Raw genomic sequence first — 18,113 nt, forward strand, 5'->3', positions numbered from 1 at the left:
GAAAGAAAGTTCCATACGATCTGCTACGACGTACGATTCTCAGCAGGATCCCTGATCGCTGCTGCATGTCAGACACTGCGATATCGTACCGATATCGCTAGAACGTCACGAATCGTACCGTCGTAGCGATGGAAATTTCACTGTGTGACGGTACCCTTACCTTTAGCAATCTCCTGTCTGACCCTAGGTTTACATAAGATCCATCCAGCACTACCTCCTTGGCTTGCAGTAACTGAATGGAAACATTGATTCCTGAGGCTAAACTGACGAGCAAGCTAATCACTAATAAAACACAGCAATAAAATCTCTAATAAAACACAACAATAATGACGCAACCGATGCTCCGTGCTGGAAAAGTCTGCATCCTCTTGGTCCAGTAGTCTAAAGGTACCATCACATTAAGCGGCGCTGCAGCGATATAGACAACGATGCCGATCGCTGCAGCGTCGCTGTTTCGTCATTGTGTGGTCGCTGGAGAGCTGTCACACAAGACAGCTCTCCAGCGACCAACGATGCCGAAGTCCCCGGGTAACCAGGGTAAACATCGGGTTACTAAGCGCAGGGCCGCGCTTAGCAACCCGATGTTTACCCTGGTTACCATTGTAAATGTAAAAAAAACCCACATACTCACATTCCGGTGCCTGTCACGTCCCCCGGCGTCCGCTTCCCTGCACTCCTCCTGCATCCTGTGTAAGCGCCGCCGGAAAGCAGAGCGGTGATGTCACCGCTGTGCTCTGCTTTACGGCCGGCCGGCGCTGACACAGTGCAGGAAAGCGGACGCCGGGGGACGCGACAGACACCGGAATGTAAGTATGTAGTGTTTGGGGGTTTTTTTACATTTAAAATGGTAACCAGGGTAAATATCGGGTTACTAAGCGCGGCCCTGCGCTTAGTAACCCGATGTTTACCCTGGTTACCAGTGAAGACAATCGCTGAATCGGCGTCACACACGCCGACTCAGCGATGTCAGCGGGTGAGCCAGCGACGAAATAAGGTGCTGGCCTTCTAGCTCCGACCAGCGATGTCACAGCAGGATCCTGATCGCTGCTGCGTGTCAAACACAACGATATCGCTATCCAGGATGCTGCAACGTCACGGATCGCTATCTTTATCCTTGTTAGGTTGTTCAGTGTGAAGGTACCTTTAGTCTGTGGTCAGTTCCAATCACTCCTCCACCACTTTTTCAGCCAGCGCTGGGCTCCAGTTCATGAGATTGACAGGCAATTACTGGGATTAAGGGCTTCCTCAGTTTGTCTTGATAGGCCGTCCTCATTGCCATGGTCTCTCCCCTTTTTTGTTGGAAATTTTTTGTAATCTTGCCTGAAGAAGGAGCCACTGTGCTCTGAAAGCTTGCAAACATAGTATTTTCTGGTTAGCCAATAAAGGTATCACTCCTAGAATACTTCTGTCATCATTGGGCAGAAAAGTATTCACATCGATTTTACTGGCTCACACGGTATCACAATACAATTTGTTATTGTACATCATCTCTGATCCCCAGAAGACAAGTTATTAAAAGCTTTTCTTGCTTTTCCAGTTAGGCTAACACTCAAAAATCTGGGCCAGTCACTGACTGAAACCTCATACAGCAGGCAGAGGCTCTCAAATAACCGGAGATGTTCATCAGTCTCTGACGTGTCCTCATTGAACTGTGATATATCACGGTACCTTAAAGATGCGGGCCCCTCTCTCCTGTTTTCCACTGTCCTTTGCGCTGGGGCGAGTGGGGGTGTTGATACATGCACACCCAGATATTTGCTTACCACTGCCACCCGCTCTTATCTCCATGGCTCGCGCATTCAGCATCCACCTCAACTCAGTCATTCGATCCTACGCCCGCTGGATGATGGCCCTGATCTGTGGTCTGAACTGACCTAATGTGGTTGTTCATGGTCCCAGTCGTTCAAACATTGTATTAGGGACTCCCAGTTGTCCTCTGGCAACCACTCTAGCACTCTCACAGAGCAAGGGCTCCCAGCTCCTCCTTGTTTTGAGCTTTTTGTAGATAGTCTGCCATCTCTTCTGCCTAGTCACCGATCAGTAACTTTCCGTGGTATGCTGTCCAGAGATATCCCACCAGCTGCCACCACTTGTGAAGATCTGAGGTTGTGGGTAGTAAATATCACCTTGGTAGGTTAACGATGCAGCTCGCTTTATTTCTTCTGTCGACGGTTATACAACAAATCCAGGGTGATGGACAAAATACAATGTCCTCAGTCCACACGTTCCCAATCTGAGATTGGTAGTTTAATTGCCCCTTTCCAGGCGATACCCACTGACAGTTTTGGTTGGCCCACAGCCTTTGGTACCTCCAGCTAGTATAGTGTGCAGTCACAGCCTATGTTCTTCCAGACGATGGATATCACTACCGTAGCTCATGGATACACCTCAAGCAACCCCCCCCCGAAAATTAGCCCGGCTCGGGAAACACTCAAAGCTAACTGTGCATTTTGAGGGTATCTCTCTCAGGCTGAGACCCATTGCCTGGGATTTCATGTGAGATCCATTGTAGTGATGGCTTCCCTGGGTCTACCATTCCCATCCACACAATGGGCCTAATTGCTGGCAGCACAATGGATTGAGACCTTGAGATATAGATGAGATTGATAGAATGATTGCTTTACATTTACCTTCAGCAATCTCCTGTCTGGCCTTAGGTTTACATAAGATCCATCAAGCACGTCCTCCTCTGCTTGCAGTCACTAAATGGAAACATTGATTCCTGAGGCTAAACTGACGAGCAAGCTAATCACTAATAAAACACAGCAATATCAACGCAAACTGGTGCTCCGTGCTGTAAAAGCCTGCATCCTGTAGAGCAGTGGACTCCTCTATGGGAATTGGTCCAATATTCTTTCGTCCATAGCCAGTTCCTCACAGGCACCTTCAGAACAATAGACAACCTGAGCAAGTTTCTGGTCTGCAAACCCTTCAAGATGGAGTCCATAATATCGACTATCAAAATACTATTACCAGACTGTTATGAGTGTCCTGGACTTGAAGGACTCTTACTACCATGTTCCAATCCATCTGAAAGACCAACAGTACCTAAGAGTAGCCTTGTACATAAACATTAAGTAAAGCACTTTCAGTACAGAGCTCTACCCTTCAGGCTTTCCATGGCTAGGGTATTTACAAAGGTTATTCTATAGGTTACAGTACATCTTCAGGAACAGAATGTTTTAATAATTCTGGAACTGGATGATTTTTTGGTGGTGGGCAGATCGATAGAAGACTGCAATCACCAACTGATGCAAATCAGAACCAGCCTGACCCAGCTAGGATGGATATTAAATCTGGAAAAGTCGAAACTGGAACCACTAAGGATTCAGTCTTTCTTAGGGCTTGCCTTGGACTCAGGAGAACAGATGTGTCGTCTACTGGAAGAAAAGAAGACCAAGGTCATAACTCTAATAGCAGCAGCAGTGATCAGACCGGTTGTGACTCTAAGGAAGGCAATGTCACTGTTGGGGACAATGAATTCCTGTTTTCCGGCAGTCCAGTGGGTCCAGATACATTCCAGGTATTTACAGCAGGACATCCTGAAAGGAGTAAAGAAGCTCAAGGGCTATTTAGAACGGAAGATTACACTTTCCCGAGTGGATATCAATTCCATGGCTTGGTGTTTGGAGTTGGAGAGTCTATCACAGGGAATCCCTTAGTCCTATCAGATTAAGGACATGATCACGACAGATACCAGCTCAGAGGGTTGGGGAGCACATCTCTGAGATTGCATAGTCCAGGGAGTCTGGTCAGAGACTAAAAAACATTTTTTCTGTCACCCATGGCATCACCAACGAGAGAGGGGATCTGCCCTTCTAGAACTGGAAACCTTCCAGATAAGAAGGCAGCACCTCTCTCCGCATCAGTGTTTTCCTGTCCTTGATGAGGGAGCCCTCTTGACCTGCAGCATGAAAAAGAAAAGAAGATATAATTACTTCCCAGACCTGGGCCGTCCAGTGTCCCAGCAGGGTACAATCTCTGCTGCGGCGCCGCCAGGAGGCTGGAAGCACCGTTGGGGGCCCAAAAGGGGTCTCGTCTGTCAGATGGAGCGTGGGCTGCAGCGCCATCACTGCATGGGGTTCGGCAGCCGCGCGTCCAAGATGTGCAGTCACAGGGCGCAAACCAGAAGTCGCACCATCATAATGTACGCCGGGACCTTTCACTCTGAACTAAGCTTCCAGGGACGGAACCGAAAGATGCCCTATGTATTTAATGGAGGATAACTGGTCAGGCAGGGGTGCTTGTGTTCTGTCATGGATCTACAGCAGCCCCCTATGCAGCAGCACCTGGAGAAGAAAGCACCTGGAGAAGAAGCTGCAACCACAGTGTCTCCAGTCTAGGCAAAAGCATTCCCAGCAGCAACCACCACTGGACAGATGTGGTCGCTCCAGTGGAGTGTGCAGGACCAAGGACTCCAGAGATTCCTGGTCTAGTTGAAACAGCTCCATCAGGATTGAAGATTCCGCTGTCTCCAGAGAAGAGATTTCGGATGACATTCTGCCTCCAGTTCAGGTACCCCTTTAAAAACCTCTGAGTGGTGAGTGATCTACGAGAAAGTTCAGCTTGCTAATAAGGTGTTTTTCTTTCTCTCGTTCTTTCTCTGTTTCCTGTGGCTAGGATGTCCCGTGAAAATACTCCACCAAAACTAATAATAGAACCTCTCTGTTATGTGGCCAAGGGGTTAGCCAAGACATGGCCAAAGAAGTTATGTCAGGCCTGTAATAAGGAGACTGTTTCAGAGGCGTTGCCAAACTTCTACTAGTTCGAGAACTCCCTAAGAACTCTGTCTCACTCAGGGGAAATATTCCCCAGTCATAAGAGGTCTACTGTAATATCAGCAGTCCCGGACGAAGGGGTTTTGCAGGACTCTTCTTCAGATTCCTCCTCGTCAGAAAGTGACTCAGGGACTGGTCATTGGTTTCCGCTTGAGGAAGTGGATAACCTTGTGAAGAAGCAATACGAAGAACAAACTCACCAAGTTGAGAAAAAATGTCAGTCCTTTATTTCACCATATTCGGCTTGGACAAAGTACCGGACCCGTTGAAGCATTCACACGTGAAACGGCTGTAGCCCTTTCTCCCCACATGCCTCTTGCACTGCACATCCAATACTTTGTCCAAGCCACGTATGGTGAAATAAAGGACATTGGAATTTTTTCTCAACGTGGTGAGTGCCGCATTTGTTCTTCATATTACTTATACACATTTGTGATTTCCATATACCAGTCGAATTTTTTCCTCCTGACTTCAGTAAAATAGGATCAAGTATTTGCACGTGTGCTGAATATACTCCTCTGGTGCTGAATATACTCCTCTGGTGCCATTCGTTTTTTTTCTTTCATGAAAAATAACCTTGTGAAAGCAATGAGGGCCACGATGGGGTTGGTCAATCAAAAAACTAAAAAATCTTGTTTGGGACTCTGGATCACAGGAAACCTAAAACCTTTTCCATTAATGAGAGGATACAGGACCTCATCAACAAAGAGTGGGGAAAACCAGAGAAAAAAAGCCCTCTTCCCTCTGGCTTTTAAGAGAAAAACCCCTTTGATGAGGAGGCAATGACATCCTGGAACAAAGCCCCCAAATTGGATGTGGCTATTTCTAAGACCTCAAGAAAATTCTCTCTGCCCCTTGAGGATACAGGTTATTGAAGGATCCCTTGGATAGTTAGCTTGATACCTTCATTAAAGGGAACCTGTCACCCCCAAAATCGAAGATGACCACTAGCATTATGGGCTTATCTACAGCATTCTGGAATGCTGTAGATAAGCCCCTGATGTATCCTGAAAGATGAGAAAAAGAGGTTAGATTATACTCACCTTGGGGGGTGGTCCGGTCCGATGGGCGTCGTGGTCCGGTCCGGGGCCTCCCATCTTCTTACAATGACGTCCTCTTCTTGTATTCATGCTGCGGCTCCAGCGTTGGTGTACTTTGTCTGCCCTGTTGAGGGCAGAGCAAAGTACTGCAGTGCGCAGGCGCTGGGAAAGGTCAGAGAGGCCCGGTGCCTGCGCACTGCAGTACTTAGCTCTGCCCTCAACAGGGCAGACAAAGTACGCCTGCGTTGGAGCCGCAGCGTGAAGACAAGAAGAGGACGTCATCCTATGAAGATAGGAGGCCCCGGACCGCGACTCCCATTGGACTGGACCTACCCCCAAGGTGAGTATAATCTAACTTCTTTTTCTCATCTTTCAGGATATATCGGGGGCTTATCTACAGCATTACAGAATGCTGTAGATAAGCCCCTGATGCCGGTGGGCTTAGCTCATCTTCGATTTTGGGGGTGACAGGTTCCCTTTAAGGGAACGTGGGCAGATGAAGGGGAAGTTGTGCTCTCTATCATGCGAGGGGGGCTTTCTGTTTGGCACAGCCCTGGATGACATCCTGGAGAAGGCACGTGATATGAAAAAGGGGTTCCCAAAACCCCATTTTCATCCTTTAAAGCGGCCCTTTTAGAGGAAGAAATATTTCCGGAAACGGACATTCAGAGAACAAGAAAGGTGGGATGACAGATCCAAAAGAACTAAGGGATTTCTGCTCAGTGCCCCCTCCCAGGAGAGCAGAAGACTCTTTTTCCCATGTGGGGGGAGGCTCTCTCTTACTTCCAGCCTGGGAAAAAATTTCCTCCAGTGTCTGGGTCCTCACCATATTAAGATCGGGCCTGACGCTAGAGTTGCTCACATATCCGCAAGAGAGATTTGTGATAACTGCCCCACGTGCATCTCTGCCAGAACAACGGGCGTTAGTCAGAGATAGTGAGTCTGTTAAAGAACGTTCTACTAGAAGTTCCTCTAGAGCAGTTGGGGAAAGTTTTTTTATTCACCTCTGTTCCTGATAAAGAGACCAGATGACTCCTACAGAGTGATAACCTAAAAAATTTGAACAAATGCTTGAAAATCCCAACATTCCAAAATGGAGTCAATAAAATCTGCAGTGAAACTACTTTTCCCTGGATGTTATATGGCAGTACTTGATTTAAAGGATGCATATTTCCCAAAATTTCTCAGTGTAGCAGTGACAATAGAGTGGGTCACATGACACTTTCAGTACAATGCCCTACCCTTTGGCCTAGCAGTGGCACCTCGAGTGTTAACGAAATGAATATCAGAGGTCATGGCCTTTTGATGGCAATGGAATCTAGAAAAATCAAAATAAGACCAGCGAAGAGCACAAATCATCTTAGGGCTCATCCTAGATTCCGACCGTCTGGTGTCCTCAGAAGAGCAATATTCTTGGTAGGTTCTTTCACCTCCTGCATTCCAGTAGTGAAGTGGACCCAGGTTCACTCGACAGTTACAGTGGCACATTCTAGAGAATGAGAGAACCTTACGAGGGAATCTAGAAGGCTATCTTGTGCTATCTCAGCAGCTGACACATTTCCTTCACTGATTGACGGGGTTGGACTCAGTCTGGGAAGGCGTGCCTTGGGTCACCAACATCTCCAGGGTGGTCACCACAGATTCCTGTCCCAGAGGGTGTGGGGCCCATCTAGACAACCATGTAGTTCAGAGGAATTGGTGATTGGAAGAAAGAAAGGAGCCCACAAATGTGTGTCAACTTCTGGCAGTGGGAAAAGCGCTAGAGAAATTACTACAATTCCTGCGAGGCCACCACGAAAGGAAACTCTTTGACAACCAGGTTGCAGTGGCATACGTGAATCATCAAGGAGGTGATCTCTCCAAAAATCTGATGCAAATTTCAAGGTGGATTTTTGCTCAGGCAGAGGTGAACATCCAGTCATTATCTACTCTACACATCAATGGGAAGAACAACATCAAGGGAGACATCTTGAGCCACTGGCAGCTTCATCAAAGAGAATGGTCCCTAAAGGGTTTAAAAAAAGTAGAATCCAATGGCCATGCATGGAAAGAAGTTTGTGTTCCCAGAAAACTAGCAGTATCAAAGAGGGAAAGGTATCCAGCAACAGATCCATTGGTGAATAATTTTAAAACAAAAATCTTTAACGTATAACATGGTTAAAATTATGATATAAAACCATTAGTTTATTCACCTATGGATCTGTTGCTGGATACCTTTCCCTAAAGGGGTCAGTATTCAACCGGATCGTGGCCATGTGGGGTCATCCAGAGATTGATCTGATAAACAGGAAAGTGGAGAAATTTGTTCTATGAACCCGAGGGAAAATCCTCACATAGTGGGCGCTTTCCTGATCAGCTAGGGCTTCAGTCTAATGTATGCTTTTCCTCTAATCTGTCTGATTCCAGCAGTGTTAAGGAAGATCAGAGAAGAGAGAGCAATAGTGGTCCTCATCACTCCCTTCTGGATTCTTGCGGAGACCCCAGATCTTCTATCTCAGAGGCCTATATACCATCCTGAAGTGAAGGGCTTACATCTAACAGCCTGAAACTTGAGAGGTCATTACTAGAGGGTAAGGGGTTCTCTTCAAGTCTAGTCTCCACCCTGCTGGGTAGTAGGAAGCAGATTACCATGAAAATATATGGCAGGTCCTGGAGGAGATTCCTGTCATCACCGGATCAGCTTTGGGAGGGAAGTTGCCTATCTTAGCGGTCCTGGAGTTCCTTCAGAAGGGTCTGGAACCAGAGCTCTCAGTCAGTACCCTAAAGGTTCCGTTATCTGCTTTAGGGGAGCTATACAACTACAACTTAGCAGGGAACAGGTGGGTGGCCAGGTTCATAAAGGCGTGTGCTAGAGCCAAGCCAGACTCCATATCAAGAGTCCCTCATTGGGACTTGAATTTAGTGCTAGATGCCTCTACAGGACCTCCTTTTGAGCCCCTATATTTGAGCTCTATAAAATTGATCACCTTAAAGACCATACTACTGGTAGGTTCAACATCAGCCCGTAGGGTGAGTGACTTACAGGCTCTGTCTGTGGATCCTCCCTTCACCTAAGGTGGTATCAAAGTTCCATAGGTCTCAAGTAATAACATTACCATCCTTTTGCCAGGTCCCTAAAAATCCTAAGGAAGAAAAATTTCACACCTTGGATCACAGGAGGTCCATTATGCAATATTTAGCAGCCAGAAAGGGGTCCAAGGTTTCGAAAGATACCTTATCGAGGTGGATAAAAGAAGCCATTGAGATAGCCTACACAGAGGTAGGTAGAACGGTGCCAGAAAATCTGAAAGCCCACTCTACGAGAGCAATGGCAACCACCTTGCCAGAAAAAGTTTACGTATCAATCAAGCAGATTTGTAAGGCTGCATCTTGGTCTTGTCTTTCTACTTTTTATAGGCACTATAGACTGGATCTATCTGCCTTCTCAGACCTCAAGTTTAGTAGAAGGGTTCTTGAGGCTGTGGTCCCGCCCTAGGCGGCAGTGGTTGTATGTAATTCTCTCGTTGGTGCTGTCATGGGTGACTTAAAACACTTATTAGTTACCAGTAATGTACCACTTGACAGCACTCAGAAGCCATGACAGCACTCTTATATTCCCTACCTTTATTAAATTGATCACCTTTGTGTGTGGTTTAAGTTATTCACGTGTGGTGAAAGTAATCATATATATGTCATGATCCGTTCCAGGGTTTATTCCTGTCTGCCCTTTTTCCGGGCGGATCATGTCAAGGGTTAACTTTGCTCTGCCTCATTTTGGGTTCATGTTAGCTCCCATGGGCTAACTTCCAGTGTCAGCTATAGTTCTGCCTTCGGCGTGTGAACCTGACTCTGGTAGATCTTGATTTGTCCTGCTGTGAACCCTGACTTGTCCCGTGTCTGATAACTCCCTCTGTCTGCCCTTTTCCCAGCATTTCTCTGTTTGTTTGTTTGATTCTCTGGTACCTGACTTGGCTCGTATTTCGGACTCGCTTCTGTTTTCTGACTTTGTCTTATCCGCTTCTGACCGCTGCTGAACTTCCTGGCTTGTCTGACCATGTTTACTACTTATCCCTTCTTGTACTTCTGCTTCCGATTGTATTTTGACCTGGCTTGTCTGACCACTCTCTTGCCACTTGGTGGCGCCTGTGCTCAAGCTCGGACTGGCCCACCGGAGAACCGGAGGATTCTCCGGTGGGCCCAGGCACTGACACCTGTTGGCATACTTGCCAGCAGCTGCCTAGGGCCCCCACTGCTTCAAGGGCCCCCACTGCTCCAGGGGCCCCAAGCCAGTGGCTATGGAGCCCCTGAGTCAAGGGGGCCCGCCCTGTGCCAGACTAGCAGCAGCTGGAGACAGGATCCTGTCCCCGCTGCTAAAGCAAAATGAATATTCACGCTTCTCCACGCCCCTATGGGCGTGGAGAGGTGTGAATACCATTTCTCCTTAATAGCGGGCAGCGTTAGCCGCACGGTGAGGCTAACGCTGCCCGCATGAAAAGTCCCACCACCGCACCACACACACGCACCGTCGGCAGTGGCACCACATACACACAGGCACACAGAGTAAGACACAGACACAGCGCAGTTCACCTCCTGGCAGCAGCAGCACATCCCGGCGTCCTGCTTCCTGTCTGAGACAGCAAGCTGGATGACGTCATCATCCAGCATGCTGTCTCACACAGAAAGCTGCCGGTGAGGAAGAGGCTGCAGGGAGGGAGGTGAGCTGTGCTGTGTGAATGTGCCTGCGTGTCTGTGTGTGTGTGTGTGCCTGTGTGTGTGTGCCTGTGTCTGTGTGTGTGTGTCTGTGTGTGAGTGTGCCTGTGTGTGAGTGTGTCTGTGTGTGTGTGCCTGTGTCTGTGTGTGAGTGTGTCTGTGTGTGAGTGTGCCTGCGTGTCTGTGTGAGTGTGCCTGTATCTGTCTGTGTGTCTGTGTGAGTGTGCCTGTGTGTGTGTGTCTGTGTGTGTGTGCCTGCGTGTCTGTGTGTGAGTGTGCCTGCATGTTTGTGTGTGCCTGCGTGTCTGTGTGAGTGTGCCTGTGTCTGTGTGCGAGTGTGCCTGTGTGTGTGTGCCTGCGTGTGAGTGTGCCTGTGTGTGAGTGTGCCTGCGTGTCTGTGTGTGAGTGTGCCTGCGTGTGTGTGCATGCGTGAGTGTGCCTGTGTCTGTGTGTTGGTGGGGAAGTACAATGATATTGGTGGGGGACGCAATAGTGCAGGCGTTGGGCAATGATGGCGGTGGGGGGAGACAGTGATGGAGGTGATGGGCAATGATGGCGGTGGGGGAGACAATGATGGAGGTGATGGGCAATGATGGTGGGGGGGCAATGATGGTGAGGGGAGGCAACGATGGAAGTGATGGGCACTGTTGGAGGTGATGGGCAATGAAGGTGAGAGGGGGCAATGATGGAGGCGATTGGGCAATGATGGTGGGGGAGACAATGATGGAGGTGATGGGCAATGATGGCGGTGGGGGCAGGTAACGATGGAGGTGATGGGCAATGATGGTGGTGGGGGAGGCAATGATGGTAGGGGGAGGCAATGATGGAGGTGATGGGCAATGATGGTGGTGGGGGGAGGCAATGATGGAGGTGATGAAATGGGCAATGATGGTGGGGGAGGAGGCAATGATGGAGATGGTGGAATGAGCAGTGATGGGGTGGTGGGGGAGAAGAAGGCAATGATGGAGGTGGTGATGAGGACAATGATGGGGGTAGAGAGGGGCTGAATTATACTTTGTGAGGGGGGCTACATTATATTCTGTGGGGGGACTGCATTATTCTCGGGACTACATTATATTCTGAGGGCCTACATCATACTATATGAGGGGGCTACAGTATACTTTATAGGGGCTGCATTATATTCTGTGGTGGGGCTGCATTATTCTCTCAGGGGACTACATTATATTCTGGGGGGCTCCATATTACTATATGAGGGGTCTACAGTGTACGCTATGGGGGGCTGCATTATTCTCTCAGGGGGTGACATTATATTCTATGAGGGGGCTACCCCTCTATGATTCTACCCCAACACCTGCTACATAATTAAGATGTGTACTACCTTATATTATACCCTGATATTAGCGTGTTTTACCACACAATTGGTGGTCTTGTATTTCTAGGTAGCTGCATAGTGGGCCCCAAGAATGATTTTCTCTGGTGGGCCCAAGGTGCTCCAGTCCAACGCTGCCTGTGCTGCTGATCTGCGGTGCTTCTCTGTGTACGCAGTCTCACTTCCCTCCCAAGCTCCCTCTGGTGGAAGTTGCGTTATACTGCACTGCAGCAACATGACAATATATATATGTTGGGTACACTAATCTTAGAGGTCCTCTCGTGCTCTGTAAATCTACTGATACGGAGAGAGGCGGTGCCCTTTTTATCTTATCTAAGGTATCCTTTCCTCTCTTGTTGATGTTGTCATGGGTTCTGAAAAAACACATTACCGATGAGTAATATACATGTTTTCCTCGAACATGAAAGAACTACTAACAGTGAAGAATGCAGTGGTGAAGCTCTTTCCTCCTCTAAAGGGGCATCATATTGTAATAATGTTGATGACAAAACAGATCCTTTGATTTGCTGAACAATGTGAATTAGTACTGACCGCACCGCACATAAGAGGGAAGGAAAACAAGAGAGATTAATACTGGTGTGTGACAGGTCTAGACCGATACCAGCCCCAAGAATGCCTCCTTGGGATCTAAACCTGGTCTTGGAGGCATTAACGAGATCTTCCTTTGAGCCCTTAGACAAATCACCAGTCAAGATACTCACCCTAAGGCCGGAGACACACTGGTGCGAGATACGGCCGAGTCTCGCTGGTTAAAAGCAAGCTGTGGCACCTGCACTCTGGAGCGGAGCGTGCAGCTCCATGTATTGCTATGCAGCCGCACGCTCCGCTCCGGAGTGCCGGTGCCACAGCTTGCTTTTAACCAGCGAGACTCGGCCGTATCTCGCACCAGTGTGTCTCCGGCCTAAAGATGGTAATATTGGTGGCACTAAGATCAGCCTGTAGGGTCAGTGACTTACAGACTCTATCAATTAACCACCCATTTACACAGATCACAGAAGATAGTTATATTCAGACCAGAACCAGCATATCTTCCGAATGTGGCATATAAATTTCATAGGAGCCAAGAAATTGTTCTCTCCTCTTTCTTTAGCAATCTAAAAATTCAGAGGATCAGAGACTTCACACGCTAGATGTTGAACGGTTCTTGGTACAGTATTTAGCCATATCAAAACAGTGAAGAAAGAGTGAATCCTTATTTGTGTAGTTCCAAGGAGTTAGGAAAGGCCTCAAAGTACCATGGCTAGGTGGATTAGGGATGCCAATAGCTTAGCCCACTGCTCTAGTGATATAGAGAACCAGAGAGCTTGAAGGCTCATTCCACCTGGTCCATGGCAACTTCCTGGGCTGAGAAGGCGGAAGTATTGATTGACAGGATATGTAAGGCAGCGATATTGTCCTCTCCTTCTACATTCTGAAAGCATTATCGAATTAATCTGTCTTATTATGACCTGTCCTTTGGGAGAAAGGTGTTACAAGTGGTGATCCCTCCCTAAGGTGCTTTGGTCTGTATCAATCTCTCAGGTGGTGCTGTTATGGGAGAAGGGAAAAAATCTTCGTGACTTACCGGTAAACGGATTTTACAGAGCCCATGACTGCACCCTTATATTCCCTCCCTTTTTATCACTAGTTGGTGTGCACTACATAGTGGTGTTTAAGGAGAACTGTTGATTGGTGATTGTTGTGTTAACTGTCTGGAGGTCCTCTCCTGTTCTGAAACCCAACTGATGCGGAGTCAAGGTACGCCCCTTTTATTCAGTAGGTTTTCTGTCCTTGATAGGTGCGCTGTCTCTTAGGTAGTGCTGTTATGGGCTCTGTAAAATCCCATTACCTATAAGTAACAGATTTTTCCACTGGGAGATGATGGACCTGTGTGGGGACTTTTGTTTTGCAGGATGAGTAGAAATTTTTATTGGTATTATTTTTGCCTCCATAACATTGTTTGGTGGCTTTTTATTCCGTATTTGGGAGGCAGAATGAATTAACAGTTAAACACCACTCCACTTGTTCATCCTATGAGATTTTCTTTAAGACTGAGGACTGTAATTGTCTTGATAAATGATTCAATATTTTACATGACTTGCTATTTTTATGGACAGTTTAAGTAGAAATGTTAAAGAATACAAAGATCACGGATATTTTATTCAAAAATGATAATTGATTCAATTCTTGGCAGATGACTGTACCAGGATATCAAAAGGACAACTGACATCTTCAATTTTTAAATCGGATGATCTTGAGATCCCACAGGACACAGTTGAAGTGAATACCATTACTCCCGATATACCATCATCCCTTCATAGCAAAAATCTGTCATGTGATCTTTTGAAACAGGTCCTTTCTTTTGATTCATTGTCGACTACTAAGCAAAATCGAAGTCACAAAACACGAATTGCTCCTAAGCAAAGAAGTCATTTTCTCGTTCAGAATATGGAAATAGTTTTCCCCTCAAAGTCTTTTCTTAAATACCAAAAAAACACAGCAAAGAATAGATTTTCTTGTTCTAAGTGTGGGAAATGTTTTAACCACAAATCAAATCTTGTTAGTCACGAGCGAACTCACACAGGAGAGAAGCCTTTTTCATGTTCAGAATGTGGGAAATGTTTTAACCAGAAATCAAATCTTGTTAGTCACCAGCGAACTCACACTGGAGAGAAGGCTTTTTCATGTTCAGAATGTGGGAAATGTTTTTTAGGGAAATCAAATCTTGTTAGTCACCAGCGAACTCACACAGGGGAGAAGCCTTTTTCATGTCCAGAATGTGGGAAATGTTTTAACCAGGAAACAGATCTTGTTAGTCACCAGATAATTCACCCAGGAGTGAAGACCTTTTCATGTTCAGAATGTGGGAAATGTTTTAGAGAGAAATTAGGTCTTATCAAACATCAGAAAACTCACACAGGGGAGAAGCCTTTTTCATGTTCAGAATGTGGGAAATGTTTTAACCACAAATCAATTCTTGTTAGTCACGAGCGAACTCACACAGGGGAGAAGCCTTTTTCATGTTTAGAATGTGGGAAATGTTTTAATCAGAAATCAAATCTTGTTAGTCACCAGCGAACTCACAAAGGGGAGAAGCCTTTTTCATGTTTAGAATGTGGGAAATGTTTTTTATGGAAATCAAATCTTGTTACTCACCAGCGAACTCACACAGGAGGGAAGTCTTTTTCATGTTCAGAATGTGGGAAATGTTTTAACCAGAAATCATCTCTTGTTAGTCACCAGATAATTCACACTGGAGAGAAGCAGTTTTCATGTTCAGAATGTGGGAAATGTTTTTACAGGAAAGCGTATCTTGATAGGCACCATAGAATTCACATAGGGGACAAGCCTTTTTCCTGTTCAGAATGTGGGAAATGTTTTAACCAGAAATCAGCTCTTGTTAGTCACCAGATAATTCACACAGGAGAGAAGCCGTTTTCATGTTCAGAATGTGGGAAATGTTTTTACAGGAAAGAGTATCTTGCTATACACCAAAGAACACACACAGGGGTGAAGCCTTTTTCCTGTTCAGAATGTGGGAAATGTTTTATAGAGAACTCAAGTCTTATCAAACATCAGAGAACTCACACAGGGGAGAAGCCTTTTTCATGTTCAGAATGTGGGAAATGTTTTACACGTAAATCAACTCTTAATAAACATCAGAGAAGTCACTCAGCTTTGGTTAACCACCAGGGAAACCACTCAGGGAAGAAGCCCTTTTCCTGTCCAGAATGTGGGAAATGTTTTAACCAGAAATGCCATGTTGTTGTACACCAAAGAACCCACACAGGGGAGAAGCCTTTTTCATGTTCAGAATGTGGGAAATGTTTTATAGAGCGCACAAGTCTTATCAGACATCAGAGAACTCACACAGGGGAGAAGCCTTTTTCATGTTTAGAATGTGGGAAATGTTTTACACAGAAATCAACTCTTAACAAACATCAGATAAGGCACACAGGGGAGAAGCTTTTTTCATGTTCTTAATGTGGGAAATGTTTTACATGGAAATCAACTCTTAATATTAGAATAGTCACACGGGAGAAGCCTTTCTCATGTTCAAAATGTTGGAACAGTCATTCCTCAGGTTTGGCCTCTATAAAATAAAACCACTCATTCTCACCTCCTGTGTTAATGCCTTTCCATTGGCACTCGCTTTCCTTGGCACCTGTCAAGTTGTTTCATCACACAAGGCATGCTCACAGTCAGTGACGGCTTCACTGTCCCTGCCTTCAGACGTATTGAGTATCAACAGAAGGTCAGGGCTGCTATTACTCTCTGACTTCCTCATATTGTTCGATTTGTCTAAAGGTGGGAACAGTGATGCCATCCCTGATTGAACAAAGGATTCTCATAATGTAACAACCTCACATGCGCCCCAGGAACGCAAGTTCCAACACCGCTAGAATGACAGCAGCATGAGAGGTGAGTAGAAATGTTTTTATTTTAACAAGACCAAGCATGAGGAATGATAAGGGGTTGTCTACGTAAACATCAAAAATCCCACACTGAGAGAAGTCATTATCATACCTAGAGTGTGAAAAAATTAATTACTGGTAAATCATATTTTGTTCACCATCAAAAATATCTCAGACAGGGAGAAACTATATATGCTATTGACAAATTATACAAAAAATATAGCAGACAGTTATATTATTAAATGAGATGGGGAAATTACTTTAGAATGTACCATGTTTTTGGATGATAAGACACTTTTAGCAAGAAAAAAAATCTTGCGAGTGTCATTATCTCTACCTATCAGTGCACCCGTGACATGATCGCTGGTCGCCGATGGGTTGTCATGACAGCTGGGGGTCAGCTGATGATCCCCGTGCTTGGCGTTATGGAGCTCCTTCGACATCCTGCCTGTGGACGGGCTTCAAAAGAGACCTTGATTTCTGCTATATGCATATAGCCCAAGCGATCAGACAATTGCATTTTCAAGTCCCCTAAAGGGGGCTAATAATAACAGTGAAAGATTTAAAAAAAAATCTGAAAAAAAACCAAAAAACTTAAGTTCAAATCAAACCCCTTTTCCTTCACTGAAAATAAAGATAATAAAGAATGAAAAAAATGTGTTATCGCCACATTCAGAAAAGTCATATCTATCAAAATATAAAAACAATTGTATTGGTCGGTAAACACCGTAAACTGAAAAAATTTGCACCAAAATTGTGTTTTTTTGGTTTCTGCAATTCCGCAAAAAAAAGCTATAATAAGCAAACAAAAGTCACATCTATCTCAAAATGGTACTAATAAATACATTGTCTCGCCCCACAAAAAAATAAACCATCAAACAACTCCAACGGCTAAAAAATAAAAATGTTATTGGTCTCAAAAAATGTATGCCAAAGAAAAAGAGGTAGCGGGCACCGCATAAATATCTAAATCAGTGATCAACCATATGCATATAAAAAGGTACTGAAGAAAAGGCAAGAAAAAAATATGCAAACTAATGGGATCAACCTTAAATAGTAAATTTTATTAAGCGTAACAATACAAAAAGGCAAGGCAAAACACGCATATCGACGCTATTGAAGCGTCCTCATCAGGGGAAGTATCCTGATACGCTGTGAGGCCTTAGTCTCCCCATGGACAGCACATGGTAACCCGCCATTGCATTTGCAATAAGACCACCTGGATTTTTCTATCCTTCTCTATGTTTATGGGTAACAGGTATAGGCTTCTTGTTGATGCCTAGTAGCATTATAGATATGTCCTTTCTATTTGGAGATTACTGAACAGCGATTATGGTGAATATATTAAGTATGATTTATTGTTTCTTGGCACCCAACGACTCAGCTGGTAGTATATTGGAACTGGACATAGCTTCTAGCCATTAGGGTGTGCAAGTTCTATATTACACTTGACTAGGGAATCTAACAATAACTTTCTTTATACCTGTACCGTACATGTGGATTATTATTACTTAGGATATATTGCTTTATGGTATCCACTGGGTCAGCTGGCAGCACATTGCAATTATATTTAACATTCAGCCACTAGGGTGTGCAGGTGTTATTTTACACCTGACCGGGGAATTCCATTTGTCCTATATTCATACCCATTATTTGGGTTTGGTGTGTGCTATGAACTGTTTGTTTTTCTATTTACTTGGGGGGACAGTGTATGGTCTAGCTAGCCATGTTGGCTTTTAAATGCTTTTAAAATTGTGTGTTTTGCCTTGACTTTTTGTATTGTTACGCTTAATAAAATTTACTATTTAAAGTTGATTCCAGTAGTTTGTATATCTTTTTCTTGCTTTTTCTTCGGGGTCTC

The 18,113-nt window shown here is 45.4% G+C and overlaps 2 protein-coding genes across 2 annotated transcripts in view; one reads left to right on the top strand and one right to left on the bottom strand.

The window, feature by feature from the left end:
• The window catches only part of LOC143766334 (uncharacterized), a 617,908-nt gene extending 599,841 nt beyond the window's left edge, over window positions 1–18,067 (top strand). The window contains exon 7 of the mRNA XM_077253929.1: window positions 14,032–18,067. Coding sequence (XP_077110044.1) covers window positions 14,032–15,821 — 1,790 coding nt within the window. The 3' untranslated portion in view covers window positions 15,822–18,067. The remainder of the gene's footprint in view (window positions 1–14,031) is intronic.
• Window positions 1–18,113, bottom strand: part of LOC143766330 (uncharacterized) — a 1,024,462-nt gene that overhangs the window by 448,816 nt on the left and 557,533 nt on the right. The gene's annotated exons all lie outside the window — the stretch shown is intronic.

The sequence above is a fragment of the Ranitomeya variabilis genome, chromosome 4 (genome assembly GCF_051348905.1).
Source record: "Ranitomeya variabilis isolate aRanVar5 chromosome 4, aRanVar5.hap1, whole genome shotgun sequence".
Taxonomy (NCBI): domain Eukaryota; kingdom Metazoa; phylum Chordata; class Amphibia; order Anura; family Dendrobatidae; genus Ranitomeya; species Ranitomeya variabilis.